This window comes from Perna viridis, chromosome 7 (assembly GCF_037379345.1).
Source record: "Perna viridis isolate PV_CMFRI_1.1 ecotype Kerala chromosome 7, ASM3737934v1, whole genome shotgun sequence".
Taxonomy (NCBI): domain Eukaryota; kingdom Metazoa; phylum Mollusca; class Bivalvia; order Mytilida; family Mytilidae; genus Perna; species Perna viridis.
Window position 1 is genome coordinate 23,819,765 of NC_142451.1, and position 21,871 is coordinate 23,841,635.

Below are 21,871 nucleotides of genomic sequence, written 5' to 3' on the forward strand. Positions count from 1 at the left end.
AGAACGTTGCGTTTTGTGAATACTTATTGCAAGGTAATTGGAGAGTAAAATGCTAACCATTTAGGCCTGAGACTCTCATTTCTTAATTTTCTGAAAAATTCGAAAGATCTTTTGGAGACAATTAGTTCAAGACTATTATCTGAATATAATAGCATTAAAACCTATGATTTTTCAACACTGTACACTTCTATTCCCCATACTCAGTTAAAATCCCATCTTATTAACATTATACATCGTTGTTTTTTCCAAAAAAGATGGTACACAGAGATACAAATACATAGTTCTTGGTAAAGATTCCTCATACTTTGTAAGAAATAATTCCAAATCATCTTTCAAATAGACAGAGGAATATGTTTACAAAATGCTGGAATTTTTAATCGACAACATATTTGTCCAGTGTGGTGGACGTGTTTTCCAACAAACGATCGGCATTTCAATGGGAACAAATTGTGCTCATTTACATGCTGACCTATTCCTTTACTCTTATGAGGCTGACTTTATAGCTGATCTGATAAGAAAGAAAGAATATCGTTTGGCTAGGTCATTCAATCTCAGTTTCCGCTATATAGATGACGTATTATCTTTAAACAATTCTAATTTCGGGGATTTGATCCATCACATCTACCCAAAAGAACTTGAGATAAAGGATACTACAGACACTGTGAAGTCAGCCTCATATCTTGACCTACACTTAGAAATCGATGGTAAAGGAAAACTAGTGACCAAACTTTACGACAAACGTGATGACTTTTCATTCAGATATCCGACTTTCCTTTCATCTGTGGCAACATCCCTTCAACACCTGCGTATGGAGTGTTCATATCACAACTCATACGTTATGCCAGAGCTTGCCGAAACTACGCAGACTTTTTGTATCACGCTAGAACTCTAACAAATAGGCTTCTTGAACAGGGTTATGTTGCTACAAGATTGAAGCCATCACTACAGAAGTTTTATGGTCGTCATCATGAATTCGTGGATCGTTATAATGTATCCATCTGTACCATGAAAACTGATTTATTCAACGGGTCATAGTTTTCCTTTCCTCGTTTGTCCACCCCGGACTTGACTTTTTATTAGCAACTCCGCAGAGGACGCTTACCCTACCGGTGCACCTGGTCCATTTTCCCAGTTTTTAGTGGAGTCCGAATTGCTCATTTGCTTTTGTTACTTTGTATGTGTGATTTTAGTTACTTTATGTTCTTTGTTGTGTATGTCTGTTTTCTATGTCTTGTCTTTGTCCCTGGGTTACATTCCTTTGATTACCGCTATACGCTTGGTTCCCTTGATTACTCTTTTAATCAGTGTCTAATATCAAGATGTAGATAATGCTTAGTTATGTTTACTGATATGAATCTACGTATTGTTTTAATACCACTTAATGACTTAATGACTCAGTTTCTAATCCAAACAACATATCTTAAATTTCATTATGAATTATCTAGTGTCTACTTTTATCAAACGATGTTATCATTAAATATGGTCATACTACATATATTGTTATTTAACATTAATAAACATTTGAATTGACTGGTTGTAATCAATGCACACTAAGTAAAGCTTTTGTTCTTGGATTTAGAGATTTGGACGCTTGGGAGCATTGTTTGTAAAATCTTATTACGATACGAAGATCTGATATTTAAATATGAATTTGAATTGGATTTTAGTTTCACTCAATCTGTTTGGAATAACTTTAAGTATGAAAAAAGATGAAGGTTACTTTCACATGTTTATTCATGCACATAACCTCATGGAAGAGAGTGAATTTAACATAAAGAATTCCCTAAAGGAATACTCTAATCTAGTTAAAATCATCACAGAAAGCACTAATTTCAATTCCTTGTACTCGTTTATCAACCCTGAGCAGAAATATGAGAGTTTAGAAAATATGGCTGCCGAATTCGCCGGAAATGTAACACTTAAACCGGCGATCTCTACAAGTGCGTTCCCACAACCGATTAACTCAACAACATTACCAGAGGTAACCATGACAACTCAATATACTGGAGATACATCCGAAACAACGGGAGGTAATTCAACACAACCTAATATTAAACCTACTGCAGAACCACAACAAGTATCAAAATTATGCCAGATACAGACATCAGGAGTCATGAACGGGATCAATACACAACAGTTTTGGGCCTTAAAGAGTGAGTAATATTTGTTTAATGCATTTTTTTACTGATTATGAAATATCTGAGAATTGTCCATTGCTGTTATGTTTTTCATTCTAAAATTGAATAAAATATGTCATTGATAGCAGTAATCAAATGCAGACCATCCTTAAGAATTGAAAGATTTTATTACGATTTATGTTTTTTTGATATTTTTGTATATTATGGTCAGAGTATTTTAGTACGAAAATAATGTACTGCAGATACAATTGTACACAAAAGGCCGGGAAATTGTACTACTCAGAGGAATTGTTTCTGTTACATTGTACATATTTTTTTTGTTATGACGTTTCTAACCTTCGTGTTGGTGAATGAATGAAATGTGTTTCATGTAGAATTTGTTTTGCGTTTTCAGACAGACGGCTCAAATATGTTAAAGAAATCAATGGAACTAAGATTCTAACGGAAAAGAATGAAATCCAGGGACAAGGACCAGACATGGAATACGAAACACACAACAAATAAATAAAAACAACCAAAATAATACATACAAAGCAACCAAAGGACAATGATGAGCATGGACAAGGTGCACCAGTAGGATAAGCGTCCTCTGCTTTTCTAGAAACACCTGCTCATAAAAAGTCAAATCCAGGGTAGACTAAATAGGAAGGGAAAAAGGGAAAACTATGACCCGTTGAACAAATCAGTTAGCTTGGACCATATTATTTATCTGGATATAATGAACCACTCAAATTGACCGGGATGTAATTCCAGCAATCTAGGTAAAATATCGAGGGAGTATTTGTGATTGGTTGCTTTTATTTATTTTTTTTTTCGTTACTAGAGGGAAGGTGTCCTCCTCCATGCCAACAAATAACAAAAGAAACTTGCAATGTTTTCACTTTCCAAAATTTCCTTTCTATTTTGTGTTCAATTTGGAATGTGATTAGTCAAACAGTTTCATTGTAAAGTCTCAGATACACTTCAGTCTATGTTTCTCGAGTAGATAATATTTATCTGTGCACTAATTCTTAAAAGTAGATGCAATATTGTGTATGGGTAGTACTACTTTTTTGTCTGACACAGTTTAAAGTTCTTTAAAGGTATAGGGCCATATACAATACTAAGAATAAATAACCACTTCCTTCAAATCATTAGCAACAACCAAACGTCATGGTGTCTTTGAACAACTGATCTTTGAAATAATATGTAATCAAAAAAGAAAAAAAGCTTGCCTTGGGAGTCGATAAACATAATTATGCAGGTATTTTTTTTACTAATGAAGAATACTGGAAAGAGTTTTTTCTACGAATTCACTTACGTTCGTACTTACGGTATTCCTTCTTCGATAACATTAAAATGTCACAATATCAATATGAGTAATATCATTATCTTTCACCTACAGCATATCAGATATTGCTATGTAAATTTATAAATATAGACTATATTTATGTAATTTGGACCAACCGATTCTTTTAAAAACATTACTATTGTGCTAAACTATAACTTATATTTTTCAACAACAAATATACGCTCGTGCTCATGCGAAATATCAGCCATCATCAAAAAGTGCAAAAATATACTTAGGCACCACTAGGATATTTTTAGTTGCATACAGAACATTTTTATAAAGCTTCAAAACCTTTACCTTAGATCATGTGACATTAAAAGAATCCTTCAAGGTATTTTACAGTATATAGTCACAATAAAATGCATTTTGATCTATTAAAATAATAAATGTCCTCCATTCGCATAATAAACTAGAAAAGGATATTTACAAAGTTCAAATAACATCATTTGTTCCAGTGTTGGATGCTGCAGGGAAGCCACCAGCAAACCTTTTAAATGGTGGATTTGTATGGTTAGGTGATTACCAGGAATGCGTCAGTACCAAAGGCATTTCTAAATTTGAAGGCATTACTTATTCATTTAGTGGAGAATACTGTCTTATATCTGTTGAAAACTTAATTCCAATTTCTACAATCATTCCAACGGTAATTCTTTATCCTCTAAATATTTAATGGGTGGTCAGTGTTTTCGTAACAACATGATATGTTTTCCAAAATGATCCTCATTTTGTTCCTTGTAAAGTACAATTCAGTTTCAACTGTTACTTTGACTAAATACTTACACAACAACACTATAAGTCATTATACGGATAACAGTGTTTTGTCAAATGTTCCCAGTGTAATACATTTCGATAATTCACACTATGAAAACATTGGATAATTTCACTCTCGGACTTTCTCCCGCCAAAACGTCACAACTTTGATATAAACCCACCAAGCACAGTATTTAAAATCCGTGTTGAGTTTATCGATGAATTATGAGGAAAATCTATATAATAAATAGGATAATCAATTGGTTATCGTTAATAACCAAAATATTATCACTCGTGCCAAGAACACTTGAGGATTTAACTCGTGTGTGGAACAAGTTCCGCACACTCGTTTAATCTATGCGTTCTTCGGCACTCGTGATAATATTTTGGTTATTCACTCTTTACAATTAATTATCCTATTATTATTTTTTAAAGGTATAAATGTTTTTCAAGACGTTGTACTGTTTGTTTATAATACATAAAATAGAAGTAATACATTTTGCAGTTTTTTTTCTTTTCTTGTATTTCTTTTAATGTACATGTGTACTGTTAGCATGGTGTACAATGTTGACATCGGGTTATCTTAATGTAAGGCTTCAAAATGTTTCTGTTTTTACAATAATGTAAGAATAAAACAAGTTCGCGTTTAATATTGACATCATTTTTTTCTGTTTCAGCGAACAACAATAAAAATAGGAGTTTGTTTACCAGACAGCTGTTCAGAACAAGATGCAGTTGAAATTGTAGATGCAGGTAATTAATATTCTGGCTTCTAAGTCTAAACAAAAACACAAACCATTGGTCTGCGTGAAAATAACACATAATTGTGAATGTTAATGTGGGATCAATTTTACTACAGAATACAAAGAGCAGGATGATGCAATGGTCCAGTATACAAGCAATAAATTACACTTCTTGTTTCTAAAAGCTGAATACTTGTTTTTTTTTTTTAGTTCTGAATTTAATATGTTACATTGACGTTTGTTTTCTTAAGTAGCAGTCATTATTTAAAAAAAAAATCGAGATTCATGCATGTCTAAAATCCACTAAATTCACTTTTATTTATTATTAAAAAAAAACATGTTTAAACCTTCTTACTAGTAATAATTTTGCATTGGATTGTTTCACTTATTTATATTGTGTATGAACTTGGTACTATTTAATAGTTGTCGTTTTCAATTTGGCTTCTTTAGTAGATGAATGTATTTTCCCCTCAAATATACAAAACTAAATAAAGAAAGGACTGTACAAAAATAGTATACGTACACCAAACAGAAAACATCGTTAGTTCGGTATGGTTTTCTACACCATGCTTTATTTCTACCGTAGACAGTGTCTTAATGTCATACGATTAATACTTAATGTGATTTTTAATTCTATTGTAATACTATTCTAGCAATAACAAATCGAACAAACAATGTCTTCACGGCGTATGAAGCAATATGTCAAGAGCCAGACAGGCCCTATGATACTAGGGCTATTATTGTTATGTAAGTTTATACTGGTTGTGAATTGATAAAATATATTTTGTTTGTTGCCATTTACATGATGATATCATACTAAGAGAATAATGAAGTATAATACGAACCGACATTGTCTACTTGAAAAGCTAAATTGTTATGTTTTCATATGTATCCGTTTAAGTTTTGCAATATGTATTAATACATCAAACTCAAAACATAAATAATATAACACCATATACCATTGTATTTAGTTTTAAAATTTTGGGAGCACTCGTTTGAAAAAAAACAATTGAACATTTATTTTCAGAATTGTGTTAGCATTTTTTATATCTTTAATGGCCGCTGGGACGGTTTATGATCTGGCACTAGTTCAATGGCCAAATTGGCATAGAAATGCAATACAAAAGTCTCTAGAAAACGATGCAATGGAAGCTGACGAAAAAGTTCCACTGATTACCGACAGAGCAAGAGAGATTACATACGAACCTGGTAAGTTCACTGGAAAACAGTTGGCATAAAGTGGTACATGCACATATGTGTGTGCGAGATCGTGAAAATTATGAATTATTGTACAATTGCGTTGTTTTTTTTTTTAAATGGTAATGCGTGATGACCTGAACATTATATTAACGTTAACAATTATAAGTAAATTTGAATTTAGATGAAAAGTAAATGTCTTTATGTCATTAACCGCGTTATTAAATTTCCTTTAATCATTCTTAACTCAGAGAAGAGAGGACACTTACCCTACCGGTGCACCTGGTCCATGCTTCCAGTTTTCAATGGAGTCCGAGTTGCTCATTTGCTTTGTTACTTTGTATATATGAATTAGATACTTTATGTTCTTTGTTGTGTATGTCTGTTTTCAATGTCTGGTCTTTGTCCCTGGATTACATTCTTTTGATTACCGCTATAACCTTGGTTCCCTCGATTTCTCTTAGTAAAAATTTCTACGGATCCTCGTTGTTTGTGAATCGTCAAGAGTGACTGCAGATGTTACAATTGACATGTGTTGAAAATTAAGAGCACCATAGATATAATTGCTGTCAATCAATAAAGGGGAATTATTGACAAAGGCAAAATATCTATATTGATGGAAAAAAAATAATTCCACCCAAACCCCATTCTCCATCCTATATATTCTATGTAATTTTTGGTGTTAATTTTAGTAGGTCTATTTTAAGATAGCTATAATAATAAAGTTTTTATATTGCATAAACACTCATATATATATAGTTGAAGGGGCATATGGTTGAATCCCACTTTTTTACATTGTGTGTATGTTGTGTATACATTTATGTATATGTTGTGTACAAGTTGTAATTTTGTACATGTTATAACATGTACAAAAAATTGCCATAGAATGTTTTCAATTTCCATGTTACCGCTATAACATTGGTTCCTTGATTATTCTTTAAACTTGCACAATACTGAAATGAATCTTTTAACATTTGAAGTATGGGCATATAAAACAGATAGAAATATGATAAAATTGATAAATGATAGGTATAAAAGAACTTAATTATAACAATAGAAAAAGATATACACAAACATTTCTTTTTTAAACGTATTAACTTTTAAAAAAACACACTAAAGGGTAAACTATATGATGATCTTTAATAAACAAAGTAATTCCTGAGCATTGTTTAATCCTTTTTGTGGGTGGAGTTCTACAAGGTGAAGTTAATAAAAAAAGAGCTTGTAGAGTTGAAATTATTAGGACACAAGTTAGTTAAGATGTAGGTTGATAACCACATTCGACCGATGAACCTGCCGAGACACACAATGTTAAATCAGAGCCTCCAGAAATCAATTTTCTAAAGGCATTTGTTACGGCATTTGAACCTTGTGATAATCAGTCTAGACCCCGTAAAAGAGCCCTTCCTAAGAGTGAATCCTGCTATAAAGAGAGCTAGAAGATGAACATTATCAGGGCAAAAACTACAAACTGACAGATTACACAAAAAAACATAAATAGAACACTTACTGTCCTTTATATTTGTGATAATGTAAAATTGCCTAATCTTTCCGTATATAAGAGCCAAAGTGACATTAGAAATATAAGAGATGTTGTACTACTTGAAATTAATGAACATGTGTCGTATAAGATAGGAACAAAGGTTGAATATTAAAAGGTATACATGTGAGTCGAAACCAGATTAAAGGTCTTCCAAATGCAACAATAAATGAATGTAGTGTGAGAAAGATTGTAAGTAAGTTGTCATTAAGTGAGGGCAGTGACAACTGCAAAATTGTAATTTCAAGAATAAAGACTGTAAGAATGGAAGGTGTAAGTGAAAAGAAATGAAATTGATGTGCAACTCCAGGTGTCATATGTCAAAAACTTGCAGCAAAAAGTCAAAATATAAATGAATCTTGTATATATTTTGTAACTATACATTTTTTTTCATGTTAAATCTTGTATTTTTAGGTTGTACAAGTTATAATATGTATGGAATTTTTGTACATGTTATAACATGTACAAAATTACAACTTTAGCACAACATACATATTGGAGAGACATTATTTTTAAGCCCACCTTTGTTTTCTTGTAAATTACAAATCTAATATATTAACTAGTATAAAGTGTAACTTTGAATATAGTATTTTGCCAAATTTCATCCAATTTCTATTCAATAGGAAGCAAAACAAGCAATAAACCTGGTTTATCCATACACCAGTCTAAATAGTACAAATTCTAAAAGGTTCGGTTTGGACGAGTGTCCGTGTATATATTAATACACACATTTATTGTAGTTGTGAGATAAACACTGCCCTAATAAGCAAATTAATGTATTTCAGGACTATTTGGAAAGACACTTTTATCATTTTCTGTCTACACTAATGGGGCCAAACTCTTAAATACAACGCAAGTAGGAGGTTCCCTTACCTGTGTAAATGGGATAAGATTTATATCGATGTTGTGGGTTATACTTGGACATACATATGCCATTGCACTACAAGATGCAGGTATGTTATCTTTAATGATATTAAAAATGGAATATTTGTATGAATATGATATCAATTTCCTCATATATAACAACAAACAAAATATTTCAAGCAGTGAGAGTATAGGTTTTCATGTCAATGAAGAAAAATCTAGAATGCTTAATATTTGTGATAAAAGAGATGCATCCAAACATCGTTGGTACCACTTATTTATGCATATAAGTGCATATAACCTTTTTATTATTTCTCTCAGATAATATTACAACTTTTCTGCCTGAAATGCTGAGCAGAGTAACGTTTCCTGTGGTTGCAAATGCGTATCTTTCTGTGGACACGTTTTTCGTCTTGAGGTATTGAAACCATATTAAAATGCTTTTAGATAATAATTGTAAGAAATGAAATGTAGTTAAAAACTATGTCAGATGGGGATAGTCATGTAATTTTCATTTCATATACCACCATTCTCATATTTTGTGTTGTAGCTTTGACTCTATCGCTAATATGGATATAAGAGACCACTGAAATCGAACGGGATAGACTTCTAATACTCTAGTCAAAATATTGGAGTGGGAAGAGTGATTCATTTTTCTAATATTTCTCTTTATCCATTGAAAGTTTTAATGCTTCCTCCTTGCACCAAATTATCCAAGAAACTTGCATTGTTTCACTTTCCAAAATGTTCTTTCAAGTTTATCTTTTATCTAAACAATTTGTCTTTGGTTATGTTTCCTAAACATTGTCAAGTCTTAGAAATACACTTCAGTCTAGGTTTCTAGTGGTGATGATATATGCACACTACTTCAAAAAAGCAGTTACGTTATTCTGTCTGTGTAGTACTACTTTTTTGTCTGACTCAAAGTTCTGATTCAAAGTTCATTAGAGGTATTTGGCCATATATGGGTGATTTCATTTTACGTTATCTTCCCTGTATCAATTTGATCCGATGGAGCAGTGTAGAGAATAAAGTCGTCACATTCTGAGACGTTGTATAATATTGATTTGTTTTGACATGCATCATTAATTTGATCCTCTATCCTACATAATAACACCTAGATGAACTGTCCCGTACTACCATACATCGTGTACTAAGTTACAGCCCTAGAGTAATCCTACGAGGAGGAATCACCCGGCCAGCGAAAGCTATATTTTTTATATAGCCTAGCTGGCCGAGTGGTCTAGGGCGCTGGACTTAGTGCAGGCGGTGTTGCCATAGATGTCACAGCGGTACGAGTTCGAGTCCCGCGGAGGGGACGACAAAAATTTGCTTCGCAAATTTGACAGTTCTAATATCGTTGGGAATTTTTCAGACCCTTCTATATATATATATATATATATATATATATATTTGCAAACTCCATCAATATGATTTGATATAAATCAATATAAACCGTTGCTTGCAAGGCAGAATTTTATCAACATTATCTTATTAAGCATTATTTGTTTTGAAAGAAAAAAATATAACTACGCTTGATCTCTCCCTTTAAACATGACTAAAATCAAATGGGATCATGGTTCTTTGCAATATAATTAATACAAAATGCGGATGATAAGACAGTAGATATTCCTGTTAGATACCATATATCAGTGTGGGTTTTCCTTTCGTTTTACAGTGGTACCTTGTTGACATTCTTGACTCTGAAAGAAATGAACAAGACTGGTGGACGGGTAAAATGGGGAATGTACTATTTTCATAGATTCTGGAGGTATGTATCACTATTTTCTTTAAAAAAAAGATGTAAGTCATTTATTGCTAACTGTTTCGTTCGGAGGGTTAAAACTTTTTTTGCCTGGTGACACATTATGTTTGACATTTGAAAGCACTAGCATTGTCTTTATTCTTATCTTACAAAGTGACATTATACACAGATTTAGTTACCGTCGTATTCAAGAGGAACACTTTTTTATTATTGTATTTTTTTTCAGGGAGCATAGGAAAAAATGTGCATAGCTATAACTACATTGTTATTAATATATATTTTTTCAACATTTTAATATCTGTTCTTCTCTTGGAGAAATACTTTGTCTACGTAATATGTTGTTCCAGGGTCATTTATACGTTTTCTAGGAGTACACAAGACACACATACGTAGACAAAGAAGTTTTTTTTCAAAGTATTTGCTCAGGATGCAGTAATGTTTCTTGTTCTTGTGTGAAATTATATGAGTTTGCTGAGACAGCAGTTATCAAAACTTAAGAGTAATCTAAAAAGAAACCTTCGTAGTTTTATGACTTATTGTGAAAAAAGCAATCGTTTATGCATTAATGGGAAAACACCTATAGTTTTTGGTAATATAACTATCTCAGAATCTATCCCAAAAACTGTTGATTGCATTGCATTAGAAACATCAGAGCAATAAGGAAATGTAAAACTATTTTAATAAACAGATGACTTAGATAATTGTACAAATGATGCTTGTTTTGATCATGTCATGATATTTGTATCCTTGTGGTCAAAATGATTTTTTACTGTGTACTCATGTTTTTTACTTACTAGTATCTCATTATCACATCATCTTGCGTGTATGTATGTATGTATGTACATCCATAAAACACTCAGTCATTTGTATAATTACTGATAAGAGGTAAAATCCACATGAATTTAATAGTCTTAAATCAATTAAGATCTGAAACTTTTCTGACAAATAAAATACCTAAGTACAAATTTGATATCCCAGGTTATACATTGAATAGAAAAGACAGAACCACTCATGGAGGTGGTGATTGGGCTATTTATTTTTCTGAAAGGTTAAATATTAAAGGAAGCAAAGGTTTGAAATTTCAAATCTCGAAACAGTTTGGTTTGAAGTTAAGCATAGTCACAGAATACTATTTTTACTATATTTTGTATATAGGCCTCTACAATCACTTGTACAGTGGTTTGATTACTTCAAAAATGAATTGTCAACTGCCACTTTATCGAAGTTTGACATTATTTTGACTGGTGATTTTGAGATGGACTTCCCATTACCTGATAAATTACAATCCAGATGGATAAGTATATTAGAGACTTTTGGTCTTCAAATATTCATGAAAGAACCAACAATGGTTACAGAAACTTCCAAAACTGATCATATCTATGTTACAAACAAAGATACGGTTATAAAATCACATTTGATAAAAAAAAAAACGGATTAAAGGATCATTGTCTTATTTGTATATCTAGAACAGAAAAAATAAAAGAAGAAAGTAGAAAACATTTTCATGGTAATATAGGAATTTTACAAATTTTAATGAAAATGCATTTTAAATGACTTATATAGATGTTTTTTTTTTAGTTGAATTTGAAAGTGATATAGCAAAGGCTATTAACTTATTGTATGATATCTTTCATAACGTCATTAACAAACCTGCTCCTGAAATACATTTTTTGTAACATAGAGGATCAAATGAGATAAAAAACCAGAGTTGTATACTAGTCATGTAAAATTTGCCAGCAAAAATGAGAGATAAATATTACATTCGAAATATAGATTCTGAAGAAATAGAGTTTTGCATATAATTGAAAAGTCTAAGAAAAAAAACCATGGTAACATGGTAATAGATTCAGAGAATTTAAAATGTCTATGGAAGTGTATTCAAAGTCTAAATCCATCAATCCATGTAAGACAAACTGACTGTCAAAGAAGGTATTCGGACAACTGGAAAAAATGCCATGACAAATGAATTTAGTGAATTTTTCATGGCATGTGTTCAAACCTTAAGAGATGCTAGTCCTAAAACATAATTAAACCCATCTACGTGGCTTAACTTGAAATGTTTTGTGCAGGAAAAAAATAATAAATGAAAACTTCGGTATTCCGTATTTAACAATTCTTGCTTTGTTACTACTATTTAATAAACAATGATAAACTAGATGTAACTAAGTCTTCAGGAAAAGACAGCATTGGTCCTTAAAATAAGTGTCCATATTATTGCATCATCTCTAACATGTATTTTTAACAGAATAATAGATACTTGCACTTTTCCAGATAGTTTCCAAATGTGACACCATTTTTTAAAGCTGGTGATCGTGCACTTTGAACAGATTATAGACCAACATCGGTTTTACCAACTGTCTTAAAACTAATTGAGCCCCATGTTCACTCCCATTTTTATGATTATCTCTCTAAATTTAAATTAATTCACCCTTCCCAATCAGGTTTTAGGCCTGGTCATTCATGATAGACGTCATTGATCAATATAGTTAATGAATTTCTAAAGGACGGGAACATTAATATTGTAATTCTCCTATATTTGAACAAAAGCATTTGATGATGTTGACCATTCTACACCTAAGCAAAAATAAGAGTTATATGACCTTAACAAAAAAGGATACCTTTTCCAGATAAACAAATTATTGAATCATCAGCAAGAAGATCAGTATTACTTTTTTATCTGAAGTATGTCATTGATGTATAAAATAAACAAACGGGGACCAAGAATTGATCCTTGAGGTATACCATATTTTATTAGGAGTATTATTGGATATACCAATCCCTTTTAGAACTTACCTAGTTCTATTTTCCAAATTAGATTCGAAAGTATTGTCGAACTAAAACCTAAAATACAAGAAATACCTAATAGAAATAGAGAAATGGTGCGAAAGTAATAAGAAGTTTATAAACTGATCTAAAACAAAGTGTATGTTAATTGGAACCAGTTAGAAACTATTAACACAAAGTGATGTTCTCTCGTTTACAATAAACTCTAATATTATTCAAATATCCAATTATGAGAAGTTGCAAGGAGTGATGATAGATCCTCGACTATACTGGTCAAGCAGATAGAAGATGTTTGTCTAAAAATATCCATTATGTATTCATGTATTTATTTATTTAAATCTTAGTTCAAGGAAACTTTTTTATTCAGGTTATATTTTACCTCTTATTGACTATTGTCTAGTAATTTGAGGAAGCTATAGTAAAAAAAATCTGAAGACTATTTTAAAACTACAAAAAGGGCTGCATGACTGATCCTATCATTGCACCATCTGCGTCCTTGTTTGAACATCTTGAATGATTGACAGTTATGATGATATATCAGAATTTTTTTCTAATTTTTAAAAGTATAAGAAATGAAGCACCATCGTATCTCTCTTATAAATTAAAGGATATATCTGATAACAATTCTTATTGATAATGAAAGGTAGCTTTTCTATTATAAGAACGAAAACTCAACTCTACAAAAGATTTTCATGACGTGACTGTATGTAAGTGTGAATTAAAAAAAATGTATGATTGAATTTTTGTATTTGTTCATTTTTGAGGGCATCAGAGAAGGTTAGTGTATTTACTAAATGTGTACTCCTCTTGAAATAAAGTATTATTATTATTACTATTACATATTAACATTAGCTTCACCCATTTTAATTGTTCATTTTCAGACTGACTCCTCCTTACATGTTGATCATGATGGTGCATATAGCCTTGCTCCCATATGCCGGAAGTGGACCAGTATGGAAGAGAGATGGTGTAGAGTATAACTACTGTAAGAATGGATGGTTCTATAATCTTCTTTATGTCAATAACTTTGTGGAAGATGTAGATAAAATGGTAATGTGTACCAATGCATTTCTAGTACGAACTTGTATTTTTTTTTTAATTTCTTTCTTTCTATCTTCTCCCACAGATAATTACATTTTCATTTATTTAATGAGTTAAGTTGAATTCGAATAAAACTTCTCTCTGTAGTTCCCAATAAGCTGTTAATTTTCTAGATTATATTTGCCCACTGCTTGAAGTGTTAATAAGGCAATTTTTTGTATGTTCTAATTGTATAGAACTGGTTTACATTTTTCTTTACAACTAATCCTTAATATAGATTTCATTGCACCATCTGCGCCCTTTTTTTAAAGAACTTGAATACATATTATTATTCTTAGATGTGAATACGAAATTCGACATGGCTTAAAAACCCAACTTATTACAGTTACCAAACAAAAGTGGAAAAGATTGTCCAAATCTTGCGAAGTGGTTGCGTTATTTATTCAGTTCAGTTTTGAAATGCAAAATTGAACTTAAAGCGAAAACAATTATAACGCGCCATATGTTGAATTAAGTTATCATGAAATTTTAAGTATAGTCTTTTAATGTATTTTAGTGTTTTGCTCACTCCTGGTACTTAGCAAATGATATGCAGTTCTTCGTACTAAGTCCGTTGATCATCGTTCCTTTATATTTGTAAGTTCTCGACTGACAATTATACTTCTTTACGGAAAATATTTTGTTATTTATCATATGATCAGTAATTCTTAACAAGAATTATTCAATAAAGTAGTGAAGAGATCAAGATTCTTGCGGTATCCCATGCACTGTAATCCAGGGTATAAGACCAGACATGAAAAATAGACATTCACAACAAAGATTCTAAAACATTCAAAATAATACGTACAAAGCAACAAAAGTAAATGAACAATTCGGACTCCACTTAAAACTGGGAGCATGGACTACATTGTAGGTGCACTGGTAAGGTAAGACTTCTCATAAAGAGCTGCTCATAAATAGTGAAGTCCGAGGCAGACGAAAGAGGAAAGGAAAACTATGACACATTGAGCAAATTGGTTCTTATGATGCAGATAGATACATCGTAATGATCCTCGAGTTCATGATGACGACCATGAAACTTCTGTAGTGATGACTTGAACCATGTAGCAACATAACCCTGTTGCAGAAGCCTATTTATAAGAAGTATAGCGCGATACAAAAAGTGTATATTGTTACAGCCAGCTCTTGCATAGCGTTTGAATTGTGATATGAAAACTCCATACGCAGGTGCTCCCATTTTTAGTGGTCCGAGTTGCTCATTTGCTTTTGTTACTTTGTATGTTAGATTTTAGTTACTTTATGTTCTTTGTTGTGTATGTATGTTTTCCATGTCTGGTCTTTGTCCCTGGATTACATTCTTTAGATTACCTCTATAACCTTGATCCCCTTGATTACTCTTCCATGTCTGGTCTTTGTCCCTGGATTACTTTCTTTTGATTACCTCTACAACCTTGATTCCCTTGATTACTCTTCCATGTCTGGTCTTTGTCCCTGGATTACATTCTTTAGATTACCTCTATAACCTTGATTCCCTTGATTATTCTTCCATAGATGAATACAAAGTCAATAATGCTACAGCAAAAATAAAACAAAATCAATATCAAAATGAAATATCATGTTTATCATGAATCGTTTTTATCATTATCTTTAAAGCAAAAAGTTTTAATTTCAATTAATGATATTTTAGTCACGTGAAATACATTGTTTTTTTTTCTTAATATCACCTAATGAATTTGGTAAAGAAAGGGAAAATTAAAAAAAAAAAACCCGCAAACGAACTTTTGTAAAAATACATTATCCCCAAGGCTTTACGTATTCCAGTCTCGTCCACCTTATCTAGCATTCTTTATTCCATTTTTGCATGACAGCATGATATTACTAAGCTTATTTCAGTATGCCAATAATAGGATATATGGCTATCCTAGCCTCTTTGACTGGAACGTGGATAGTAACAGGAGTAATGGCAACCAAATGGGACATTCCGATGTCAACATTTCATGGGTGAGACATCCATATCTTCAATAATTAGTAAATCAAAACAGGCGGACACATTTTTCGTAAAGTTAATTTTGGATTATCTAATTGTGACACTGTGACATCAGACAAGTTTAAATCTATTTTGTATGAAATCATGTTAGTTCTTTTATATAGTTTTTCATCAAGGTGGTGTTAGATACCTACAATATATTTAGTATGCAAACCTCCATTCTGTATGAAGCATGGCGACATTTTCTAACTATCATTCACCAACTTAAAGCACAAAAACACTGATGTCACTTAACGGCGATAGCCAAAAAGCAACTTTCTATATCTTTATATCAAGATTTCTCATGACTGACATCAAGGGTTTTATATATGTTAAGATATTTAATGGTACGAAAACAAAGCGAAGTTTTGAAGTGATGATGGAATTCGATTATTAGTTTTAAGCATCAAATATATTTTCATGGTGAAGTACATGAATTTGGTTTACCCCTGGTGTAGACAGATGTCTGAAATGTATTTTACCACAAAGATAAATAATTTTTTCTAGTTTATTACTACTTTTTTTATTAATGCAATTATTATTTTGTGGTTGTGGAGATATGATACACAAACTAATACTACAAAATTGGTAAGATTGCGATATAACACACTGGTCAAAAAGTTCGGTCATACTCTAAGAATTGTAATTATTTTGATGGAATGTGATATGACACGAACATCCTGTCATATTATTAGAATTGCTGTTTTACTGTTGTAGTGGTGATATGACAAACTGGTCAAAGATGTATTTCCGGTCATATTATAGAATGGGTCCGTACCTAGTTGGAATACTTACTGGATATATACTCTACAGAACTAATCTGAAGTTGAAGATAAATAAGGTAATCATAAATAACAAGGCATAAAAGCTTTGTTTCCAGTACTGAGATTTTTTCTAGGAGACAGGTCAAATACTAATTATGGCATGGGAAAGTTAAAAACCTTAATAAATAATGAGAAAAACTTCAGAACCATGCGAATAGGAATGTAAAGTGGTGTATTGTCTTGTCTTCACTTTGCCTTTTTTACCGGAATGGTCTGAATAATTTTGACTACTAATATAGTGTACAAATTTATTTAAAAGTCTGAATTTGAATATTAATGATGCATAATGTATATGAAAAAGAATATCGAGAACTTACACAAACTGGATTTCCAAATATGCACATAACACTGTAATGTTGCTACCAATACATCATTTACTAAAGATCTATACACTTAGTAAGTCGTTATTAAACTTTGTGAATTCGCGTAAAAAGGTTAATGTTCCTTGCACATATAAATTTAAAAAAAGCTGCAGGGTGTTGTAGGGGATCTGTTTAATTTCATAATCGCTTGCCGATTTGCCCCACTCTCCTTGATTAATGTCATAATGTCTCTAATATGTAGTGTTATTCCATCTGTATTGTACAAAGCAAGTATATTAAGTTCCTTCCATTGTGCTGTACGTACTATTTTATGGAATAGCTATTTATTAATATATAAAGACATTAACGAATATGAACCATTAAAGTATAGATATAGGTCAAGTGCACTTGAAGATGTGCATTAATTATATATTTTATTTGTCTTTCAGTACCTGAATCTACTCGGTTGGTTGGTGGCAGCTACAGTGGGTTGTGCTGTTTTGTATGGTGTGTATGATGATTCAAACGGTAATCAACCGTCACGTGATGTAGCCTCGTTTTATATCACAGTTCACAGAACATTATGGGGATCTGCAGTGGCTTGGGTTATCTTCTCATGTGTACATGGATCTGGAGGTACTGTTTTGTCAAGTTATATTCACTTACTGATAAAAGCATCCGGGAACTTAATACAGATATTACAGTTATGCCAAACGAAGTCAATAGCTCTCATATTTAATATGTATAATGAGAACAAATGCGTTCCACTTTCATGTCCGATGACATACACTCCTTCTTATTCTATACCTAACTTAATTTGGCAGGTTTATTAATAATCACAATCCAACAAAAACATACCATTCATTTAGGGTACAATTTTCTCTTTAAATCCGGAGTTTGCAGCTTTTATGGTAATCGTACATTAACAAATATGGGTTTGGCATAAACAAAATAAACAAATAGTTAATTATGACCTGGATATCTTTCTTTGTAGGTTTTATCAACACTATATTATCATGGAAAGGTTTTGTACCTCTCAGTAGACTGACGTACTGTGCCTATCTTGTGCACCCTGTTATCATATATTATTACATATTCACCCGTCGTCGAGTGATTCACTTCACAGACACAGAAATTGTAAGTGTACCTGCAGGATATGGAATTTCCCAATATAATCCGATCCCATTTTAGGGATAACAAGACAAATTCAAAACTGTGCTTATGGACACATTGTGAATGCTTCCTTAATTGCTACACAGTTTATTTTACATTATAAATAAATCCTGATTGATTATTTAATTCTTTGTATTTCAGGATTAGACTGTAACATGCTAAAAGAAAAGTGCATTTTGGAGCAACTTGTATTTCAAGATATCCCAAGAGGAACGTCTTTATCCCAATGATAAAATAGAGAAATCGTATATTAAAAGGAAGTAAAGTGCTTTTTTTTTGCAATAAGTTCATATGGCTTCTAAACGTTTTGTAGGTGTATGAGTTCCTTGGTCACACAGTTTTATCGTATGCTGCAGCTTTTATAACATCTATGGCGTTTGAAGCACCAATGATGGGACTTGAAAAGGCCTTGTTAAAAAGGAACGACAAGAAATGATGTTTCATCCTAGTTTGAGAAAATGAAGTCTGGGTATTACGACATAACACATTGCTGTTATATATCAACAGGATACCATGTGTTGTTTTAATGAAATTGAACTACATTTTTGTATTCATATGAATAATTTAAATAAATACTTGAATTAAAATGTTACGCAATACTAAACGAAACGAATAAAACTTGACAGCAGAAACTAGTTCATTTTTATAAAAGAAGTATTATTAAATCTCCTTTGTAAATGACTGAAAAGGTTCATAAATGTTTCATACATTCATTCGCTTCATTATTTACTAGAACAGATGAACATTCTTTACCTATTTTTTGAAAAAATGTGCATCTGTTCTGAGGGTGTATATTCTCGTTACCGGTTTTCCTTTTCGGATTTATGCACTTCAATGAATTTATACTGTACATACAGGACAAAAAACGAATATATATATATATATTATACATATATTCAGGGCCGAAATATGTGTTTAATTTAAAAAAAAACATGAAATCATGTTTTCTAAAATTACATGACCATACAATAAATATTTTAGCTTATTAAAGGTTGAGATTGTGACATTAATATTATGAATTTGAAACTGTGAATATGAAAGTAAACTTTCATTTTGCATCCGTATTATTTCAGTGTTTTTTTTGGGTTGTGCGTGTATTTTTAATACTTTGTTCGTTTCTTTTTTTGCGGGTAATTTAAAGGAGAAGAATATGTTATTATAAAATTCTTGAATATCGAAACTAATTTGTTAAATGTTCATGAAAACTAAATTAAAAAAAAATGATTCCTAATAAAGGTTCCCGCGCCAATTGCCGCCTACATGATCGAATGAGGTGGGACGTCACGAAGTTGGTTTGTAAAGTGAAAGTAAACAAGTAGGTGATTACGGTGTCCGAAAAAAACGCAAATTTGGGGATTTTTCTCCTATAATTTCAATCCAAAATACACATAATAAGAGATTGAGGCACAACATGTAAACCAATGTCAGAAAACATTGACGTACGATGATATTTGCTGCTATAAGACTAGTATTTATTCGGAAAATGTTATGGTTACTTCCGAAGAGTAATCGTGTTGCCGGTCAAAAAACTGTTTGATTATTTATATCATTTTTATAATTTGAGCAAACACAAACTTGACAATAGATCATGTATTAGTGACGTCACGAGCTTCACGGAAGCTATCGGTAAAAATCAACAAAGTCTGCGTATAATCAACACTATTGATTCCTTCAGATAGAAAGAATAATCAAGGGAACCAAGGTTATAACGGTAATCAAACTGATGTAATCCAGGGACAAAGACCAGACATGGAAAACAGACATCTATAACAAAGAACACGAAGTAACTAAAACCATACATACAAAGGAACAAAAGCAAATGAGCATCTCGGACTCCACTAAAAACTGGGAGCGTGGAACCGGTAGAGATTTGCAAGATGGCTTTTCTCGTGTAACTAAAAGATTTCGAATTTGGTATTGCCTTGTTCATTTTACAAAAGCGCATTTTGCATTTGAGGTTATTAATTTTTTGTTACATATGTATGATATTTCATAAGAGCCTAACTTAATGCAAAGGTGGCCTTTCCCTTTTGGATATTGACTGTCATAAAATTTATCTCCATTAAGAAATAACCTTAATTTGGGGCCTTCACATTGGATAATCCCCGTAAATTCTAACATCTTAAAAAGTAAAAATGCGTACATCAGAAAAGTAACTTATTGCGTAATACACAACAAAAAGTAAACAACAATGAACGTGTGTCATGTTGCAGAGTAGTATCCACAGAACATAGTGCCCACCATGATGAAAGATATGCGTCTCAATCCTGGCCTGTGAATTGGAATGTACAGTTATTAAGGGTTGAATCTGAAGTCCAGATGACATGTTTTGTAAAGGGAAGAAAGAGCAACCGGCATTGAAGTGTTGTTGGTATAACTGGAATTTCTGATAGCAAGAACCGTAGATTTTTCCATTGTGGTAAGTGCAGCTGAGTTTGGTACTTGGACAAATGACCAGATAAAATGATGGAAGGGGTGTAGCTCAAGCTTTCGTTTTGTCCAGTGAAACAAGTACGATAACAACTCCTTCTTTCGTTCTTTAGGCCAATATTGTACTTAGTATGGCACAGCTTGTAGCCCGCGTCGTTCATGTTTCCAATAGATGTAGCCGGAAGATAGTGGGCTGTGTATGATTTTGCACACCCAGAATTTCTTCAAACGTCTGCCATAAATTTGGAAAACTGATATTGTTGGAAGCGTTTTGTTGTATACCAAATATTATAAGCATTGCATTCTTGTCACAGTGATTAAGAGTGGTTAAGAGTGATTCAGAACTAAGGCGTGATTTCTCTAAAAGCAGTTTAAGGTCTCGACTGGACATCTTTTTGATTTTTTTCCTTCATTATTTTTTCAACCAAAGCCTCATAGTTGCTTCAGCCACCTTGTCAATTTTTCTATTTTGTCTCATGTGATATGCTCTCAGTCATTTTCATGTTTATAAAAGCATACTCTCTGTCATTTTCATCTTTACGAAAGCAGAATGATGTGAGATTCAGGTGCTGGTGAAATTCTAGTCCTCTTGTAGCAAAGTGAAGAGCCAGGCTGTAACACAATCTGTGGAGGAGAAGAACAGGATTTGCATCAGAAAACAGTTCAGTGCTAATTTCGTTCAGATCTGATTGTAAAATATGTCTATGTCTTTATGTTGAGTAGGTCTTGACCGACCACTTTAAAGGTTTCAGTTTCTCCTCTAGTATTTCATTGGCCACTTTGAGATCCCACACAATGCTTGAAGGCACGCATAATATCGGTATCCCTGTCTAAATCACTAAGGAATCATTTTATTCCAGTGCGTATACTTTTAAAGGAGTTCCTGTGGTACTATGCTTGTGCTGAAGACATTTCCTACTCTCGTTTATCTGACACTTCTGGTGATGCTTCTGCATAAAATCTG

General features: G+C 32.2%; 1 protein-coding gene across 2 annotated transcripts; it reads left to right on the plus strand.

Annotated features, from left to right (window-relative positions):
- The first annotated feature begins 1,497 nt into the window (after window positions 1-1,497).
- Window positions 1,498-19,109, plus strand: LOC148611899 (O-acyltransferase like protein-like). 2 transcript variants are annotated; one of them, XM_088592887.1, is made up of 15 exons: window positions 1,500-2,153; window positions 3,924-4,111; window positions 4,896-4,971; window positions 5,615-5,708; window positions 5,989-6,170; window positions 8,484-8,651; window positions 8,884-8,980; window positions 10,241-10,333; window positions 13,993-14,161; window positions 14,709-14,788; window positions 16,046-16,153; window positions 16,896-17,019; window positions 17,754-17,940; window positions 18,299-18,441; window positions 18,791-19,109. In XM_088592887.1, the coding sequence occupies exons 1-15, from the start codon at window positions 1,646-1,648 to the stop codon at window positions 18,911-18,913; spliced, it is 2,340 nt and encodes a 779-aa protein (XP_088449013.1). In that variant the 5' UTR covers window positions 1,500-1,645; the 3' UTR covers window positions 18,914-19,109. The 2 variants fall into 2 exon arrangements, with proteins under 2 accessions (XP_088449014.1, XP_088449013.1); XM_088592888.1 differs by lacking the exons at window positions 18,299-18,441; window positions 18,791-19,109 and adding an exon at window positions 18,619-18,783 and having other exon boundaries at window positions 1,498-2,153.
- The last annotated feature ends 2,762 nt before the right edge of the window (window positions 19,110-21,871 follow it).

What these genes read in the sequence shown, in the direction of transcription:
- LOC148611899 (XM_088592887.1), top strand. Translation starts at nt 1,646, where the DNA reads ATGAATTTGAATTGGATTTTAGTTTCACTCAATCTGTTTGGAATAACT. An exon ending in ACAGTTTTGGGCCTTAAAGA is followed by an intron (nt 2,154 to 3,923) that starts GTGAGTAATATT and finishes CATTTGTTCCAG; the next exon opens with TGTTGGATGCTGCAGGGAAG. An exon ending in TATTTTCATAGATTCTGGAG is followed by an intron (nt 10,334 to 13,992) that starts GTATGTATCACT and finishes GTTCATTTTCAG; the next exon opens with ACTGACTCCTCCTTACATGT.